Source organism: Pleurodeles waltl, chromosome 6 (genome assembly GCF_031143425.1).
Source record: "Pleurodeles waltl isolate 20211129_DDA chromosome 6, aPleWal1.hap1.20221129, whole genome shotgun sequence".
Classification (NCBI taxonomy): Eukaryota; Metazoa; Chordata; class Amphibia; order Caudata; family Salamandridae; genus Pleurodeles; species Pleurodeles waltl.
The window spans coordinates 171,924,250-171,943,762 of NC_090445.1; the positions used below are offsets into that span (position 1 = coordinate 171,924,250).

Genomic DNA, 19,513 nt, shown 5'->3' on the forward strand with positions numbered 1-19,513 from the left:
AGCCATACACGGCAACAGGACGTCCGTCCTGCGGGGCACCTGGAAACAATACTTGTTGTTACGAGCGCGACTAAGTAGCACCAATTAGGTTTATTTGCCTTAAATAACCGGCGCACCCGCACTGCAGCACTTGAGCGGCTGGAACACGGACCGCAGGTGCATCTACCGGTTGAGTCCTTTGGAGTTGTAAGTTCTTTTATTCCCCCAGGGGGGCCCCCTTTGACATTTCCACCCTAGAATGGCTTTTCCTGACCTGAGGTAAGCACCCTAGTATGCTCACTTCATGCGTTTGTTTTCTATTTTAGACTTGTAAAATTTCAGCATAACACAAAGTGAATCAAATCAAATCAAATCATTAGCATTTATAAAGCGCGCTACTCACCCGTGCGGGTCTCAAGGCGCTAGGGACAAAGGGGGTGGTTATCGCTGCTCGAACAGCCAGGTCTTTAGGAGTCTCCGGAAAGCGGAGTGGTCCTGGGTGGTCCTGAGGCTGGTGGGGAGGGAGTTCCAGGTCTTGGCCGCCAGGAAGGAGAAAGATCTCCCACCCGCCGTGGAGCGTCGGATGCGAGGGACGGCGGCGAGTGCTAGGCCAGAGGAGCGGAGGGGGCGGGTGTGGACGTAGAAGTTGAGGCGTCTGTTGAGGTATTCCGGTCCCTTGTCGTGGAGGGCTTTGTGTGCGTGGGTGAGAAGTCGGAAGGTGATCCTTTTGCTGACTGGGAGCCAATGCAGGTGTCTCAGGTGTGCGGAGATGTGGCTGTTGCGGGGTACGTCGAGGATGAGGCGGGCTGTGACCCGGAAAAGTGACCCTTTTCCTCTAATGACGGTGCATACATTTTCTCCCTATTTTACTAACTAATTTGCGAACCTGCAATGGCCTACCCTTAGCTCTTTGCCCTTTTATGTTTTATGTTCAAAAGCTCCATTTACCAACCATCTGGACCCTGCTCCGTCTTTCCCACAGAGTGTGACTATAAGGGGTAACCCCCCTCCGTTAAATTCCAGACCAGAGGCTAACCCCCTTTTTCTCGCAGGGTAAGTCCACACCTATAGGCCCCCTGCCCCTAGGTCCCTCAGTTTCTCCTGCTTGTGTATGTGTCTATTATCCATGGCATGTCTCTGACACCTTTAGTGTGCGGTGGTTTGGATTGAAGTGGCACTATTACCTCACAACTATTTACCTTTTTCTTTTTCCTCTTAGGCCTCCCACAAAAGTATTCAGGTAGGCCCCATAAATATATATTTTTTGAGCACTTACCATATCATTGAGCATGTAATCTTGCTCTCCATGCTGTAGGGATCACCGACCCTGATGAATGCCCAAGACCTTCCAGCTCTTAGAGCGGGCAGAAACATGTTGGTCCCCTATTTTTAGACCCCTTGAGTCATCATTCTCAATGGAGTCTCTACCCTTGTTTTTATTCTTACCTACAGACACCTACATTAAAAAATCCTCAAACAAAACAGGTGATTTGTAAGGTAATTTTATTATTATTCACAAATCTTTATCTGGATCCCTTGTATTATCCAGCTAGATCAAGTCTCAGCACTCCCTCTGCGGTTCTTTTAACAACGAGGTTGAGTCCGCCCAGCTAGTATCATCTTACCTGGGTGGGGCTAGGTGGTCATATGATGAAGCATGACACTATAATGTGTGTGAGACCACCTAGTCCGTATAGGGAACTCCCTCAAAGGTACAGCCACTCTTCACACTCATACCTTTCCTTTAGATTATGCGCCCAACTATCGCTTCCTGAACAGGGCCATAAAAGTCCACTTCTCTCTATCAGCACCCCACACCTTTTGTGTGTTTACACCTTAATGGTTCACATCAATTGATTTATCTGCAGCTTATCATCAAATATCCCTTCATGAAAATAACAGGAACTTTACCACTTTTATTACTCCTATGGTATGCTATCAATACAAAAGAATGCCTTTTGGATTAGCATCTGCTGCAGCATGTTTCAGAGATTAATGCATCATTATTTGGTAAAATGAAAAATGTAAAATGTTTTCAGTACAATATTCTAATTTAGGGCAAGAAACGACAAGAACATGATGCCATTTTAGATAATGTATTGAGAATCTTAAGTGACAGGAATGTAACTGTTGAATTGTCTAAATGCATGTTTGCTGTAATTTCGGTGACAAATCTAGGCCATGTTTTGATTGAGGAAGGTATTTCACCAAAACCTGAATTGATTGAAGCTGTTAGCAATGCCCCTGCACCAATGGACATAGAAGAATTGAGATCTTTCCTAAATGAGGTGGAATTTTGTTCAAAATTTGTCAAGAATTTTTCAGGGATGAAATGGCCGTCAACCCGCCTGCCTCACCCACACCCCACAACATCATATTACGACATTCCTGCCAGTCAGCCCGGCGGGAACAATGCTACATTATTGGTCTCGGCTCCGAGGCCAATACCGTAGCACACCAGCACCCTTGAAATGCGCACTGTTTGCAAAGAAGGTTGTGCTCGTTGCGAGGGTGAAGGGCAGGGGGGACCCTGCACTGCCCATGCCATGGACAGTGCAGGGGCCTCCTGTGGCCTCCGGCACAGCCTTTCCACCAGCCTTTTCATGGAGGCTGAGCTGCCATGAAAAGGCTGACGGAAAAGGGACTTGTGGTCAGCATGGCAGTGCTGAACTCAGCACCGCTGTGGCTGAGCACAAGTCCGATTGCCGTCAGCTTGTCAAGGACCATGTTCCTAGCGGGGACGGCGGTGCCATGGAGGTTGTAATGTGGCAGTTAGACCTCCTGGTGTTCGGCTGTATGACTGCCACTACAAGTCTGGCGGTCCTTGGACTGCCAGACTCGTAATGAGGCCTACGTTTTTCTGCTCTCCAGATAGTCAGAATGAATTTGAGTACATCAGGAATGCTATTGTCCAACCTCAGGCTTTGAAAAATGTTGACTTTGGAGAACCTAATTACAGTGGATGTTAGTAACAAATGTTTAGGGGGACTGCTCACAAGAAGATTCTAAAGGCATAGAAATGACAATAGCTTATGCGTCTAGAGCATTGTCACCATTGAAAGAAAAGTTCTCAGTCATAGAGAAAGATACACTTGATTGTGTATGGGTATTAGAACATTTCAGGTCTTTTTATTTGGGGCAAATCTTACACTGTCAAAACTGATCACAAACTGTTGGTTAAGGTACTAACAATGGATGGAATATTTATGGTTTATACATGGATAGCGGAAATGTCCAAGAGATTGAAAGATGTCATTTATAGATGTATGTACATGGCAAAAGCAACTTTATAGTAGATTTTTTAATCAGATTGCATTGGATATTAAAGAATGTGAAAAACAGGAATTAAATGATTTCCGCATGGCGTTGGTTCACGTTCAAGGTGTAACTGGCATTAAGGAAGAAGAATGGAAATAGACGAGTTCATCAGAGATACCTTATTGAAAAGGTTAACACAATTTGTGGAACAAGGTTAGCCAAAGAAAGCAGCTTTACTTACAGAATCAAGACATTTTTGGGAAGTTAAGGATGAATTAAGTGTGGAAATTAAAATTATGTAAACAGGAGATAGAGTGGTTCAGCCAGATACTTTGAGGTAGACAATTGTAACCTTGAGTTGGGAAGGTACCTGAGGGATTGTCAAAACTATGCAAATTGTTAAAGGATGGCATTGGTGGTCAGGGTTAGGTGTGTTTGTGGAGTGAATGGTTAGAGAATGCATTGCTTGTTCCAACTCTAATAAATCTTTAAGAACTCTTTTACCTGAATGTGTGAACCAATTGTTTCAAACAATCCTTGGGATACGCTGGCTATAGCTATCATGGGTCCTATTGGAGAGAGGTGGAAATATGCTATTGCCTTAAATTATATTTTCTCAAGATGTCCAATTATGAAATTAGTGGTAAGGATTGACACTGAAGGTGTTTAACATTTTAGATGAATTCTTCTTGAATGAATGGTTACTGATTCAAATAATTAGTGACAATGGTGTTCAATTCATGTCTAACAAAGTACAAAACTATTTTGACAACATGGGAATAAAACATAGAACCACTTCACTTTATAATCCTAGTGGAAACTGAATGATTGAATGCTTCAAAAGAGTGATAAAGAATACTCTTCAATTGGCTGTCAAACCTGGAAGTGATTGGGAAATTCAGGGTTTTAAAACCATTTGGATGTACAGAACTGCAGTTTGCGAGGCTCTTGGTGGTACCACTTTTTGCAGTCATACAAGGTAGAGAGGCCAGAAATAAAGGAAATCTGGAATGGTTAGCATGTTCTTCCACAGGGGAGTTTTCCTTGGAAAACATTAGAAAGAAAATTGGTGAAACCCATTAAATGTACAAAAAAATAATATGATTTAAGGAAGAACACTGAAGATACTATGGTTGAAGTGGGAATGATGGTTAAGGTAAAGAAACTTTGGAAAGTTAAGAAAGGTGAAAGTCAATTTACTGAACCTTTGAAAGTCATCAAAGGGTTACATAATGCTGTCATGCTGAGTGATGGCAAAGTTTTTAAATCTGAAGAGAAGAGCAGTGCTTAAAGGTGAAATTGTAAATAATGAAAGTGTCCCCAATAATGATGCTAGATTGGATTGGGAATTTGAAAAACAAGATATTGTTTCCAAAAGAAGAAGGATAGTCAAGAGGGACAAGCTGAAAAACAAGTGGATACAGTGGGTAAGATTGAGGAAAGAGAAGAAATGAGAAGGCAGGATGGAAATATGACCTATCATAGTCAAGAAGGGGAAAGTCATGAAGGAGATACTATTGATAATAGTGAAGTAGACAGAGATGGCAGGACTGATTAGGACAATGGAAGAATGGTTGAATCTAGTGTGATTTATAAGGAAACACAAGTAAGGAATAAACCCAAATGGTAAGTGGATTATGAAATGATGTAAAAAGTTATCATGCTTTTGTGTTCTTTTATTATTATTATTTCGGCGATGTTGCAGTTCTTCTATAGTAGAGTGTACATAGTTAGTTTTGTTTTTGATGAAAATGTGTTTTATTTTTGTTCGTTTGTAAAGGAGAAATATGTGTTATGTCATTCTTATTTTTGTATTATGGCTCGTGCTCTGTAGTGTTGCTGTCCCCTTGACAACTAGGATTCTAGACTCAGAAGTGAGAGAAGAAACCAGCCAAACAGAGGTTGTTATCTTCTTAGGTGCTCCTAACTACAATAAATCGACAGCAATCCTTCCTGTTACGAGTATGCTTTACCAGGGGACTTCAGCTGGCGTGTGACCAGAGATACCAGTATATCAACCAGGTTGTGCTTGCGTCAGGAAGGTACTGAACGTTTCCAACATGGGTCTTTGATGCAAGATGCCATTCAAATACGCTCGGCCATTGTCTGACTGCCTGGAGCGGTCTATCCAACTTTAAGAGTAATTTTTATAAAAGAATGGTACAGATTAAAAATAATTGTTTCCCGTTCCCGGCATGTGCTACTGGTCGCTAAAGTGATTCCAGAGCTTTAAATGGGAATATAGAAGTGCAGGTACTCACTATTTAGAGTACTTGATTACTCCTGAGAAGTGCCACTACACTCCTATTGTGTTACAGCAGTGCTGAGAAGTGCAGATACTCTCCCTTTGAAATGAAAGTGCAGGTACTCAGTACCAGAGAATACTTCCCCATTCAAAGCATAGGTGATTCAAGGTTATCACAGAGTGGTTCTCTGCACCCCCGTAAAATAGAGACAAATCCTGACAGATGGGGAAAAAACTCATCCAAATGTGTCACCACCAAATCTGGAAGCAATCAGGAAGACTTTATTTTGTATTTTCTTCGTGGGCATGTGCTATAATGCTATTCATTACGAAAACACTTGAGGGTAAAATTGGTAGACTGCTATATTGTCATAAAACTTTGCACCTCAAGTCTAAGAGCCTCACGTTGCGAGGTTAGCGTTCTGAAACAACAACAAATGGCCAGTCGCAAAATCAGTGGAAATCATTTTTTTCTGTTTACAAATTAAACTTTGGTGCACGCCAACTTCTGTGCCCCCCCTCAGGGGCTCGAGCACCCTTCACGTGCTTCTGCCGCGTACACTCTGAAAAGAAAGCTCGCTGAGCTCCCCGGACAGAAAATATATTATCGTAGCAAGGTTTGTGGGAAGGAGGGAGGAGACAGCGATTATCTCCAGCCCACAAGCGTGTTTCAGTTTTACAATCGAAACAGAAAGTAAATCGAGTTCAGCCTAGAGGGCGAGGCACAACAGGAAAAGTACAGACGAAGCGAACCCACCAGAGGCAACACACGGTAAGGCAAAATTAGGAGATTCCGCACTATGATTGGGTGGGGCAACAGGGTGCGGGTTCCTCAGTTCAAATGGAAACTTTTAACTCTGAAAAAAACGTTTTCCCAGCTCCAGCTCGTTTACATTTTTGTGTCGTATTTGTATTTCCTCCGCGTCTATTGTTATCGTTAATTGTCATTTATATGGAAGCGGTGTCTGTAATCTGGGAATGTTGAAGATTACATGTAGATATCCTTTTAGGGCAACGCCTCGAGATTCAGTTTTGGATGGTACACATATTTTCTAAAAACATAGTTTAGAATAGGTTTGCTCATCAAAGCTTTGTGCAACTAGGTAAAAACCAATCACGCGAAACAAACAAAGTTAAGTGGGGAGTCGGAGTCCAGGAAAAAGCAAAGGTTTCGCGACTCGATCATTTCAACCTTTTCAGTGTGTTCCTTCTTAGTAGGAGTAAGACCAGTCCTCTGTTTTGTGTGTGAAATATTTGCAGTTTTGAATTAATGACGGGAAAGAAATCCATAACATTATGCAAACACAGTGTTATCAACTACTTAGTTCATCTGGCTTGGGAGAACTAAAATGCCTGTGGTGTGTGTGTGACAGATTTTATAACCGTAACCTATGCTTTCTTGCGACTTTAATGACGCGCAGGTAGGTAGTCTTTCCATGACTGACATCCTGTGTGTCTTTTTTCACTTGCTTGTGGAGGGGTCCAGGGCTGCGGCAGTGTGGCCAGGGCCCTATGTGCCCTCTCAAATATGAAGAATTTTGAGAGCCTTTCAGGGAGGACCTTTGTAATTCAGTGTTAAAGAACATTTCAGTGGATTGTCCCTCCGCCCTCTCTGGAAACCCCATGAATCATAGGTTATTCTGGCGGGAACGCTCTTTTGCATCCTCCACTCAGTCATCTAGGCGACCGCTTAAGTCAGTTCGTAGCAGGGTGACAATATATCTAACATTTCATCTTGGGAACTCTGGATCGCCACCATGAGGTCCACCAATTACAGGGACAAGAGCAACATTCCCCCACCCACAATCCCCCCCCCCCACTCCTGTGTGGGATGGTTGTACAGACTGGCTCATCCCTCCTTCCTCTCAGTGCGGCCCTTCTGAGGATACGGGGTGTGTGTATTTGACAATTTTGACAATCTTATTGGTTTGAGCAAATTTGGGTGCTTTGTCTTTCACCTGGTTACAATAGTCTGTCCACAGGTTCAGTGACCATGCCTTACACACATACATGGGGGGGCATTGTGTAGGTGAGCTCCATTTGCACACAGAGATAAGGAGAGGGCCAAGGCCACTGCTCACGTTGTCCATGGGGTCAGCAGAGCGAGTCGTTGGGAAACCACCAGGTTCCAGCCCCTCCAAGAGTCGGGTATAATGTCTCAGTCCACTTTTTGGAGGAGTTACGAACAAATATGTCCCTAGGTTCAGTGCCAGGCAGGTCACTGCCACCTCAGTGTGATGCAGCGCAAATGGAGAGGGCCGGAGAGAATGGGTCAAGTTCCAACAGGTAACCCTCCCCCCCCCCCCCCACAGGGAAGGCACCATTCCTCTAAGCCGCATTGGGGACAGTGCCCTCCTCAGCTCCCCACATCCGCTAGCAACCCATGGGGGTCTGCATGCTGTCACCAAGGCCCCAGGCAGGGACCTCAGGGGCTGGGCCTCTGTGAACATACATGGCACCCCCACAGAACAGGGACAACGTAGGCAGGGTCTCTTAGGCCTCCCATGGAAAGTCTAGCATGCCCCCAAGCACTATTGCAGGTTACCTGTAGATGAGTTATGGTGAGTCCCTGGTGCTTCCTGCAGGGCATCTATTTGGGGGAATGATCATTGGATGGCTCGGGCCCCAGCTGCAGCCATCCCGTGGTGTCCAAAGGCATAGGCAGTCCCTGCAGGACCAGGGTGAGGCAGATACCACCCTGTGCAGGGCAGACAGACGGCCAGCAACAAGTGACATGCACCGCAGGATAATGGCACCAGAGGAACCATACATGCACTCCCCGGGCGGTGCGCAGCTCCCCAGTCTGCAGCTAATCTAGGGGTCAGTGGGCCTGCCAGTTATCCGCTGCCCCAGAAGGTCTTATAAAAAGTCCTGGTGGCTCCTGTGCAGGACCCTGTACCGGGCTGTTTCTCCCAGAGCTCACAGCCGTAACCGGCCTTTGATCCATAAAGAGCCTTGCTGGAACAAGCCCCAAAGGGCTCCAACACCCCTCTGGGGATCGCTAAACAAGCATCATCATCAGGGAGGGGGCCCTATACCATGGGGCCACCTCTCACCTCTGGAGTGTCTCGTAGTCTCCCAGGCCGGAGTGGAAATAGACCAATGGCGCCGTGTCTCTCAGCCGCAAGGCCACCCCTCTGCAGTCAGTTGCTCCAGCCGGCCCGGGATTTGCACTCTACTGTGGGCATGGGGTTATGCACCATGGCCAGGGAAGGTCACAGCTGCAGGATGGTTAGGGATTGCGGCAGGATATCTTCGGCTCCGGCAGGAGCACTGGTAGGCACGTTTACATGGCCATCTTGCTTGGCCACACCCCCAGCTCCCATCTTTTACGTCACAAGGGGCTTCCACCAGCCACTTACGTCAGGTCCTAAATTATTGCAGCCTAATTAAATTATTGCAGTGCAGTTCATTTAGCACCTGGGTTTGGCCGCTGGCTTGAGAGTAAATTTAATCCAGTGCCTTCTGGTAAAGGGGACCTCTTTATTGTTTATTTTGAATGAAAGTGTTTGTAATCTTTATTATGTTTGTGACAGCACATTGATTGTGAAACGTTTTGGTGTGTGAGCTCAAGGTAAGATGTGATGTGGGTAATGGCAACAGAAAACAAGCCATCCAATCCCCAGTTCCTCCTCCTCTTCCAGGGCTGGGAAGGGGTGTACAGAACTGGAAAGGAGATGTGCCCTAGCGGCTAGAGCTGCCGACTGCTGAGGATGGAATCCTGGCCTCAGCTCAACATCTTTCGACTCTGGATAAATGACTTAATCTACCTATGGCCAAAAAAATGTATTTTAGTCTGGTTCTCTTTTAAAGTGATGTATGTCCTTGGGCTAAGTTTACATTATATCAAAACTTAAAACAAAAAGAAAATAGTCAAGGAGTGTTGCTTACAACTTTAGAATTTGTGAAGGAGCTTAACAGTCATTTAGTTCTTCTCATATGTTTCAACTTCAGTTCTAGGAGGTAAGACTCCTCAAGAATCTCACAAAGTAGATAACTTGGCTATCCTTATTTCTTTTGTTTAACCTTTGCTGACATAGATTCTACTCCCACCTGTAGTGGTAGTAAACTTCTCAATAGTTCTACTGTAATCGAAGAAGTGAACATTACCTGTAAGTAATTGGAAAGTTTATACATAAGTCCCTTGTACATATATTCTGCTGACTGAGTCTACACTAGCACTGAGAATGCCTTACTTCTTCTAGCACATAAAACTGCTAATCTCAAATTTGCCTATCTCATCCATGCAAAATAATTTGACAACAGAGATATTTTCAAAGAACAAATCTAATCTGTAGAAATATATGCCATATTTTTTGCACAAAAGTAATATGTTCATCATGCACGTATAGGGCAAATCTCTGTTTGAGAATGCCACAAAAAAATAAAAACTGCATTTTTAATATATTTCTCTAGAAAATGTTAACTTTCAGCAACAATGTCCACCTAGTGTGACGGTCTGCAATCTATGAGCTAAGGCATCCGTTTTCTTTTGTTGATCGCTCATTGGGTGGCATTTGGTTCCTCCTGACTTGTCAGTAAAGAATCCATTGATGGTTTCTTCATGTCTAGTTCAGCATTGTCATGTTACCACCAAACCAACACAATTGTAATAGCAAAGTAAGGTATACTGTGTTCTGGGTAGGAAGCCTAGTGGAGGAGGAAATCTGTAGTGACCAATTGCGGAGAAGGTTACACTGGCATAGAAGGTGCAAGATTAGGTGACATTGAACTGGCCAAGCAAGCAGCAACACACAGTGTGACGAAATGAGAGAATTTGGACTGTGACGGGACCTATAAGGGTCTAAAAAGGTCTGGGACTGAATAAATCAAATCATAAACATTTATAAAGTGTGCTACTCACCCGTGCTGGTCTCAAGGCGCTAGGGGGATGGGGTTACTGCTGCTCGAAGAGCCAGGTCTTGAGTTGCCTCCGGAATGCGGAGTGGTCCTGGGTGGTCCTGAGGTTGGTGGGGAGGGAATTCCATGTCTTGGCCGCCAGGTAGGAGAAGGACCTCCCACCTGCCGTGGTGCGGCGGATGCGAGGGACGGCGGCGAGAGCGAGGTTGGCGGAGCGAAGTTGACGGGTGGGTGTGTAGAAACTGAGGCGGCGGTTGAGGTATTCGGGTCCCTTGTTGTGGAGGGCTTTGTGTGCGTGGGTGAGGAGTCGGAAGGTGATCCTTTTGTTGACGGAAGCCAGTGCAGGTGTCTCAGGTGGGCGGAGATGTGGCTGTTGCGGGGTATGTTGAGGATGAGGCGGGCGGAGGCGTTTTGAATTTGTTGCAGACGTTTCTGGAGTTTAGCAGTGGTTCCTGCGTATAGGGTGTTGCCGTAGTCTAGACGGCTCGTGACGAGGGCGTGGCTCACGGTCTTTCTGGTGTCGGCAGGGATCCAACGGAAGATCTTTCGGAGCATGCGGAGGGTGAAATAAAGAAACTAAAGAAACCTACGGCTGACCCAAGCGACCTGAAAAACTTCCGCCCCATCTCTCTTCTACCTTTCCCAGCCAAGGTAATAGAAAAGACCGTCAACAAACAGCTGACCACCTTCCTGGAAGACAACAACCTGCTCGACCCTTCACAAACCGGATTCCGAACCAACCACAGCACGGAAACCGCCCTCATCTCAGTCACAGACGACATCAGAACCCTGATGGACAACGGTGAAACAGTCGCCCTCATTCTCCTCGACCTCTCGGCTGCCTTTGACACCGTCTGTCACCGCACCCTAATCACCCGCCTACGCTCCACCGGGATCCAAGGCCAGGCCCTGGACTGGATCGCCTCCTTCCTCGCTAACCGCTCCCAAAGAGTTTTCCTCCTTCCGTTTCGCTCAGAACCCACCAAGATCATCTGCGGCGTACCTCAAGGCTCATCGCTCAGCCCGACACTCTTCAATGTCTACATGAGCCCCCTCGCCGACATCGTACGCAAGCACGACATCATCATCACCTCCTACGCCGACGACACCCAACTTGTACTCTCCCTCACCAAGGACCCCGCCAGCGCCAAGACCAACCTACAAGAGGGTATGAAGGACGTCGCAGATTGGATGAGGCTCAGCCGCCTAAAGCTGAACTCTGAAAAAACGGAAGTCCTCATCCTCGGCAACACCCCGTCCGCCTGGGACGACTCCTGGTGGCCCACGGCCCTCGGCACCGCACCGACCCCCGCAGACCACGCCCGCAACCTCGGCTTCATCTTGGACCCTCTTCTCACCATGACCAAGCAAGTCAACGCCGTGTCCTCCGCCTGCTTCCTCACTCTCCGCATGCTCCGTAAGATCTTCCGCTGGATCCCCGCCGACACCAGAAAAACCGTGACCCACGCCCTCGTCACGAGCCGCCTGGACTACGGCAACACCCTCTACGCCGGGACCACAGCCAAACTCCAAAACCGCCTGCAACGCATCCAAAACGCCTCGGCCCGCCTCATCCTCGACGTACCCCGCAACAGCCACATCTCCGCACACCTGAGACACCTGCATTGGCTCCCAGTCAGCAAAAGGATCACCTTCCGTCTTCTCACCCACGCACACAAAGCCCTCCACAACAAGGGACCGGAATACCTCAACAGACGCCTCAGCTTCTACGTCCCCACCCGCCCCCTCCGCTCCGCTGGCCTCGCACTTGCTGCCGTCCCTCGCACCCGCCGCTCCACGGCGGGTGGGAGATCTTTCTCCTTCCTGGCGGCCAAGACCTGGAACTCCCTCCCCACCAGCCTCAGGACCACCCAGGACCACTCCGCTTTCCGGAGACTCCTAAAGACTTGGCTGTTCGAGCAGCGATAACCCCCCCTTTCCCCCCTAGCGCCTTGAGACCCGCACGGGTGAGTAGCGCGCTTTATAAATGTTAATGATTTTGATTTTTTTTTGAGGAAGCAGGAGGATGATACGGCGTTGACTTGTTTGGTCGGTGAGAGGTGGGTCCAGGATGAAACCGAGGTTGCGTGCGTGGTATGAGGGGGTTGGTGCAGTGCCAAGGGCCTTGGGCCACCAGGAGTCGTCCCAGGCGGTCGGGGTGTTTCCGAGGATGAGGACTTCCGTTTTGTCTGAGTTCAGTTTCAGACGGCTGAGTTTCATCCAATCTGCGACGTCTTTCATTCCATCTTGCAGGTTGGTCTTGGCGCTGGTGGGGTCCTTGGTGAGGGAAAGTATCAGCTGAGTGTCGTCGGCGTAGGAGGTGATGATGATGCTGTGTTTGCATACGATGTCGGCGAGGGGGCAATACAGTAGTTTGCATGGCTCTGAATTTAGTAATATGTTCTTAGGGGTAGTTTGTTAGTATCTGGGTAGATGGAGCCAAGCCAGCAAAGTCAAAAAAGGCTGTACCCAACCAGCAACCTCAGTTGGTTTTGCTCAGGGACAAGCAGGCAAAGGTACAGACAGCTTGCCATTTTTATTTGCTAGAACTTGATAACAATGATGCACAAAAGACAGGTATTACTTAAATGTCTATAACCTTGCATATTTTGTTTCATTGTCCAGTTAATGCATCTTCTTGTGTTTTGTTTCAGGTCATAAGTCAAACATGGAGGATATGGGTGAGGTAAGCATTTATGATCAGCTTGCTTGATGTGTACATGAAGACAGAAAGTCTTCCACTTATGTAAATAGAGATATTTTGATGCCCTGCGACACTACTGGAAAAACATGTACTAGACTAGGGCAGCTAGTGGCTGGGCCCAGGCTACAGCATGTGTGTATTTTAAAGATGGTCTGCTGGAATACTTTGCACAGCAGTAATTTATCTACCAGGTAAGTGTGAGTAGCCTTCATTTTCCATGATCCATGATGATGACACTGTTTTTACCTTCTAATAAGCAGCAGAGCACTGAACATTCAGTTGATAATGAATTAAACAAATGGTGTGTTGTTATCCTCTGGCTTTCCTTTTCAGCATTTGGTGTACCTAGGATATGAGACCTACCCACAACATGGTGTTTGAATAAAATATTGCAAGCCAAGTATCCAGGATTCAGATGTTAGAACCCTTGTAAGGATTACAAGGAATCTGTTAATATACAAGTGAAAAAATACACCCAAAATTGCCTTAGGCTTCTAGAGAAAATTTACTTTACCATGCGTGTTATATAAATAAACATGACATATAAGTAAAAAATATACCTTGGTTGCTGAAGTATTTTGCAGAGCAACCAATGAAAATATCACACTAAGGTACTATATAGAAAAATAATATGTTTAATTATACAGACAAAATCATCTGAATGATGGTCCCCTGAGCTATTAAACCACAAGATGTTGAGGGAATCAAACCTTCGATTCACTTTCATTGCTAGTTCTTCAGAGTAGTGCACTTTGACTGAAAGTTCAGGTAGGACCTGCATTTTAATGTTGTGAAACACCTTCATTGAAAGGCTGAAATGTATGCAGCAGGCAGTGATGTGTGGGGGGTGGCGTTAATTAACAAGGTTTCTTGGTCTGGTGTGGTTGGATGGTTCAACTAAGGGTGGGTAGTTAGGCTTTTGGCAGGCAGCAAGCCCGTCCCATGGCTTCAAGATTGTATAATGCATTGTGAATGATTTGGTCCAGGCAGGGCTTGCACTTATCCTGCCAAAGTGTTGTATGACACTCTTCTGACCATTGAGCCATGGTCACACACTCTCTCCCCCTTTAACTAAATCAGCCTGGCCCTGGGGAGGTGGTGGGCCCTGGGGCTGTAATGGGCCAAGGAGGAGGGGTCCGTGTGCCCCCTCTCTTTCCATCATTAAGATTGGTATAGCCCTGGGGAGATGGCATTCCCCGGGGCCGAAATCGGCTATGGGAAGGGAGGGGCCGCATGCGCCCCTCCCTAACATAATTATTATAATTTGCCCCCGGGACTTGGTCCACCCAGGGCCCATGGCTTATACAAGCGCACGGACTGTGTTTGTTTTCCCAAAAATTGCAATTTTCTCAGCAAAAATTTTAAAAATGCTTTTTGGCCCAGGTGGCATCCCTGGGGGACCCCACCACCAGGCCTAGGGGTCAGAGCACTCCTACCCTGCACCCTTCTCTTTTTTTGTTTTTTATTTTTTTGGGGACTGAGCCGAGTCCGAGTGCCAGAGTGGCTTTCTGGTTGAAGTGCAGGCAGCCAATCAGACCTCAGCATGAGATCTGTTGGGGCCACGGAGTATCAGCATTCCTAAATATATATATATTTTTTTAATAACTCAAAAACTACTGAATGGATCTACACCACATCACAGAAAGGGCTCTTTCTGGACTAAGAGCTACAGGGAGCTAGCTGTATGCCAAATTTGGTGTAATTCCATCTAGCAGTTCAGGCTGTAGTCGTGTTTAAAATCCCTATGAGGAATTGCATGGGGAAAACTTTTTTTAAAATTCCCCCACCTTTTTCTCGGCCCTGCTTCACGAAACACCCTGAAACATTCAACACAGCAGCTGAATATAGGTGCATAGTCGTCAAATGGATCCAAAGTTACTGGCAAAGCAAAAAGAAAAATGTTTTCTATTGATAATAGGTCCTAGCTATAACTACCTACTAATGAACAACAGTAGGTTACACACACGTAACAAAAGTTAAAGTGGAGTTATACGCAAGGAAGGTAGTAACATTTTAACTTATTGAGAATTTGTTTTACTGAAGAAGCACTACCGCTTAAAAAAACAAAAAACACTGACATTTGTAAGTTATTCATTACTGACATAAGTATAACATGCACTGCCATAGATTTGAGAAGTCATTAGTGATGTAATATGTCAGATCATAAGAAGTGCATCACATGGTGCAAACTATACATGTCAGTTGCTTAAAACTGGTGAATTTAAATGTTTTTTTTGTTTTTTTGTTGTTGTTTCTAACCGGTAGTGCGTTTTTCAGTGCGTAGCAGGGGATTGGCTTAAGCACCTTGTCTGTGGCCAAGCTCTGCAGCCAACCACCCCACAAGCAGCCCACTGGCCACAGACCTGCACCCATAATTTTGTGTTTTTGTTTTTGTTTCTTTGTCCTGCTATGGGACTACTGCAGGAGCACACAGAAGTTGGGGGCACCCCAACATTTTTTTCTGAAAACAACTTGACCCCAATGTAGATCCATCTGGGACAAGCACCCTACCCCCTCAACAAGGGTCGGTGTATCCCTACCCTGTCCCCTTTATATGTGATTTCTCTACAATTTTCAGGACACGGGGACTGAGTACCCATGTCCTGTGATGGTGGCCTTGACATTTTCATTCATGTTATGGTTAATTGTGAGTCCTGCTGGAGTGAGCAGGGAGAAAGCAAGTCAACATGGAAAAAAATACTTTTAACCAATCAGATCGCTCCAATTTCAAAATTTGTGGTCCTGCATGAGTACCACATGATCAAATGTCAATGCCTCTATACATTTTCAATCTTAATTTCTCAAAAACTAGTGAACAGATTTATGCTAAATCACAAAAACACACTTTCTGAATAAAGATCTAGCTTTGTAATTTGGTGCAATTCCGTTTAGCCATTTTCTGTTTATTATTGTTGATTTGTTCCTTGGAAAGTGCATGGAAGGGAGAGTTCTAGGACCACCCTTTTGCTCAGTCTCCGCTTGACTGATCACCCCAAGCTTTCCAGGAAGGAGCTGAGGTCAGTGAATGTTTTTGGAAGGCTTTGTGAAGTTTCATCAGATGGTTGCACAGTTATTAACAAAATAAAAGCACTCTGACTCACTCATAACATATTTTACATGTACTTCCTCTGACACTCGTGTCACCAAAGCCCCTCTGCAGCTAATCAACTCACCTACTGCATGACTCACAGCCCAATTTCAGCAGGATGAGCTTCGACACCCGCACACCGTTCAAGGGAGGGATCAGTACAGCTGTTGCATGCGGATGTCTGCTGCTTGGAGCACTGCCTGCGCTCATCCAGTGTGCACACCCTAATCAATTGCGCATGACCATGATTGACCACCAGCACCGACTCATCACTTAGCCTGCTTCCTGGCCCAAATGGTGTACCCTGATATGTAGTGGTGAAGGGTGTGCCTGCAGTACCCCTGGCCTCTCTGCCCACTGCACCCAGTGTGGAGAAGTGTGGCTCAATGGTTAGAGCGGCAGACCCTGATGCAGAAATCTGGCCCAGGACCAGGGTTCAATTCCTGCCTTGGCGGGTCTTGGGCTCAATTTCCTCGGACCTGATAATTCTCGCATCGGTGCCTAATCTAATTCATGGGTCCCACTCTGTAACTCTGGGCAGTAGCTTGCTTAATCTCCACAACGGCCCCAACAGCGCTGGGATGCCTGGCTTCACCTTGGAGTTTGCCCAGGAGTGGGCACCTCACAGGGAAAAGCCAGGAGGGGTTCCACAGCGGTATGCGTACAGCGCCTTGAGACCCCAACGGGTGAGTAGTGTGCTATACAAGTACGAAGTTTAAAGTGTCCTCTGTGAACACTGAGCAATAAATCCTACTTGCTGTAACAACTAGACTGCCCAGGAAAATAAGTCAACTAAACAGTGAGACCTTTCCAAATCATTGCTATTCCCATTGTGGCCTTTGTGTGTGTGGGTCTCCCATTTATTCATACAAAAAGCAATGCTCAGTGTCAAGCTTCTCACACAGTATTATTCAATCAGAAGGACTAATAAGCAGCTGAATTCACTTCAATCAGTACTTCCACCATTATCATAAAGCTACTTGGGACCAGGATTAATTCAGGCATTCCATCTAACTGCCTTTTTAATGCAGAGTATTACCTCCACTGCAGGGCTTTACCATGGATTTATTATGAACAAGGATCTATCATGAACAGTTGTGGCTGCCAAGGGGTTTTCCGATCTTGGATTTTATTCACTGAGCAAGTAGCACTGCCATTTACATTCACATATCTAATCTTGTTTTATCAGCACAAATTCTGCTGTGTATCAGTGAGTTTAGTGAAATTAAATCAATGCTATCTTGTTCATGGCCTTTCAAAACTGTCTGTGAGAATCATCTTATCTAGTAATAGCCTTCAAGCTATGAAATCCACTACCTCCATGTGTATGTTTTAAATATAGCAAACAAAATTTAAAATCAACATGCTCATTGTAGACCCTAATCCCTAATAGTTACATCAAGCCAGTAAAAGGTGACCTCCGCATTCATCATAGACCTCTAGCTCGGGAAAATACTTTCACTCCTTCTACCTCATTGTCATTGATCTCTAGCAGCTTGAAGCACTTGTAACTTTAATAATGCCTTGATTGCCATCAAATCAAATCAAATCAAATCATTAACATTTATAAAGCGCGCTACTCACCGGTGCGGGTCTCAAGGCGCTAGGGAAAAAGGGGGGGGGGTTATCGCTGTTCGAACAGCCGGGTCTTTAGGAGTCCCCGGAAAGCGGAGTGGTCCTGGGTGGTCCTGAGGCTGGTGGGGAGGGAGTTCCAGGTCTTGGCCGCCAGGAAGGAGAAAGATCTCCCACCCGCCGTGGAGCGGCGGATGCGAGGGACAGCAGCGAGTGCGAGGCCAGAGGAGCAGAGGAGGCGGGTGGGGACGTAGAAGCTGAGGCGTCTGTTGAGGTATTCCGGTCCCTTGTCGTAGAGGGCTTTGTGTGCGTGGGTGAGAAGTCGGAAGGTGATCCTTTTGCTGACAGGGAGCCAATGCAGGTGTCTCAGGTGTGCGGAGATGTGGCTGCTGCGGGGTATGTCGAGGATGAGGCGGGCCGAGGCGTTTTGAATGCGTTGCAGGCGATTTTGGAGTTTGGCTGTGGTCCCGGCGTAGAGGGTGTTGCCGTAGTCCAGGCGGCTCGTGACGAGGGCGTGGGTCACGGTTTTTCTGGTGTCGGCGGGGATCCAGCGGAAGATCTTGCGGAGCATGCGGAGGGTGAGGAAGCAGGCGGAGGACACGGCGTTGACTTGCTTGGTCATGGTGAGAAGAGGGTCCAAGATGAAGCCGAGGTTGCGGGCGTGGTCTGTGGGGGTCGGTGCCGAGGGTCGTGGGCCACCAGGAGTCGTCCCAGGCGGACGGGGTGTTGCCGAGGATGAGGACTTCAGTTTTTTCAGAGTTCAGCTTTAGGCGGCTGAGCCTCATCCAATCTGCGACGTCCTTCATACCCTCTTGTAGGTTGGTCTTGGCGCTGGCGGGGTCCTTGGTGAGGGAGAGTATAAGTTGGGTGTCGTCGGCGTAGGAGGTGATGATGATGTCGTGCTTGCGTACGATGTTGGCGAGGGGGCTCATGTAGACATTGAAGAGTGTCGGGCTGAGTGATGAGCCTTGGGGTACGCCGCAGATGATCTCGGTGGGTTCTGAGCGAAACGGAGGGAGGTAAACTCTTTGGGAACGGTTTGAGAGGAAGGAGGCGATCCAGTCCAGGGCCTGGCCTTGGATCCCGGTGGAGCGGAGGCGGGTGATTAGGGTCCGGTGACAGACGGTGTCAAAGGCAGCCGAGAGGTCGAGCAGAATGAGGGCGACTGTTTCACCGTTGTCCATCAGGGTTCTGATGTCGTCAGTGACTGAGATGAGGGCGGTTTCAGTGCTGTGGTTGGTTCGGAATCCGGTTTGTGAGGGGTCGAGCAGGTTGTTGTCTTCCAGTAAGGTGGTCAGCTGTTTGTTGACGGTCTTCTCTATTACTTTGGCTGGGAAAGGCAGAAGAGAGATGGGGCGGAAGTTTTTTAGGTCGCTCGGGTCGGCCGTAGGTTTCTTTAGTAGGGCGTTGACTTCGGCGTGTTTCCAGCATTCGGGGAAGGTAGCAGAAGAAAAAGAAGAGTTGATGACGGTCTGGAGGTGCGGGGCGATGATGTCGTCGGCTTTGTTAAATATGAAGTGCGGGCAGGGGTCCGAAGGGGCGCCGGAGTGGATAGAGTTCATTATGGATTTGGTTTCTTCCGTGTTGATGTGGGACCAGTTGTTGAGGGTGATGGCCGTGGATGCCGGTTCGGTGGTGTATGGTTGGGTCTGGTGTCCGAAGCTGTCGTGGAGGTCGCTAATCTTGTGTTGAGGGATTCGCACAGATCCTGTGAGGGCGTGACGGCGTTGGCGTTGGCGCTGGGGTTGGAGAACTCCTTGACGATGCGAAGAGTTCTCTGCTGTTGTGTCTGTTTTTGTCCAGTCTG

General features: G+C 47.0%; 1 protein-coding gene across 1 annotated transcript in view; it reads left to right on the top strand.

Annotated features, from left to right (window-relative positions):
* Positions 1 to 6,141: 6,141 nt before the first annotated feature.
* Positions 6,142 to 19,513, top strand: part of IFI35 (interferon induced protein 35) — a 193,588-nt gene continuing 180,216 nt past the window's right edge. The window contains exons 1-2 of the mRNA XM_069237757.1: positions 6,142 to 6,254; positions 12,997 to 13,028. Coding sequence (XP_069093858.1) covers positions 13,011 to 13,028 — 18 coding nt within the window. The 5' untranslated portion in view covers positions 6,142 to 6,254; positions 12,997 to 13,010. The remainder of the gene's footprint in view (positions 6,255 to 12,996; positions 13,029 to 19,513) is intronic.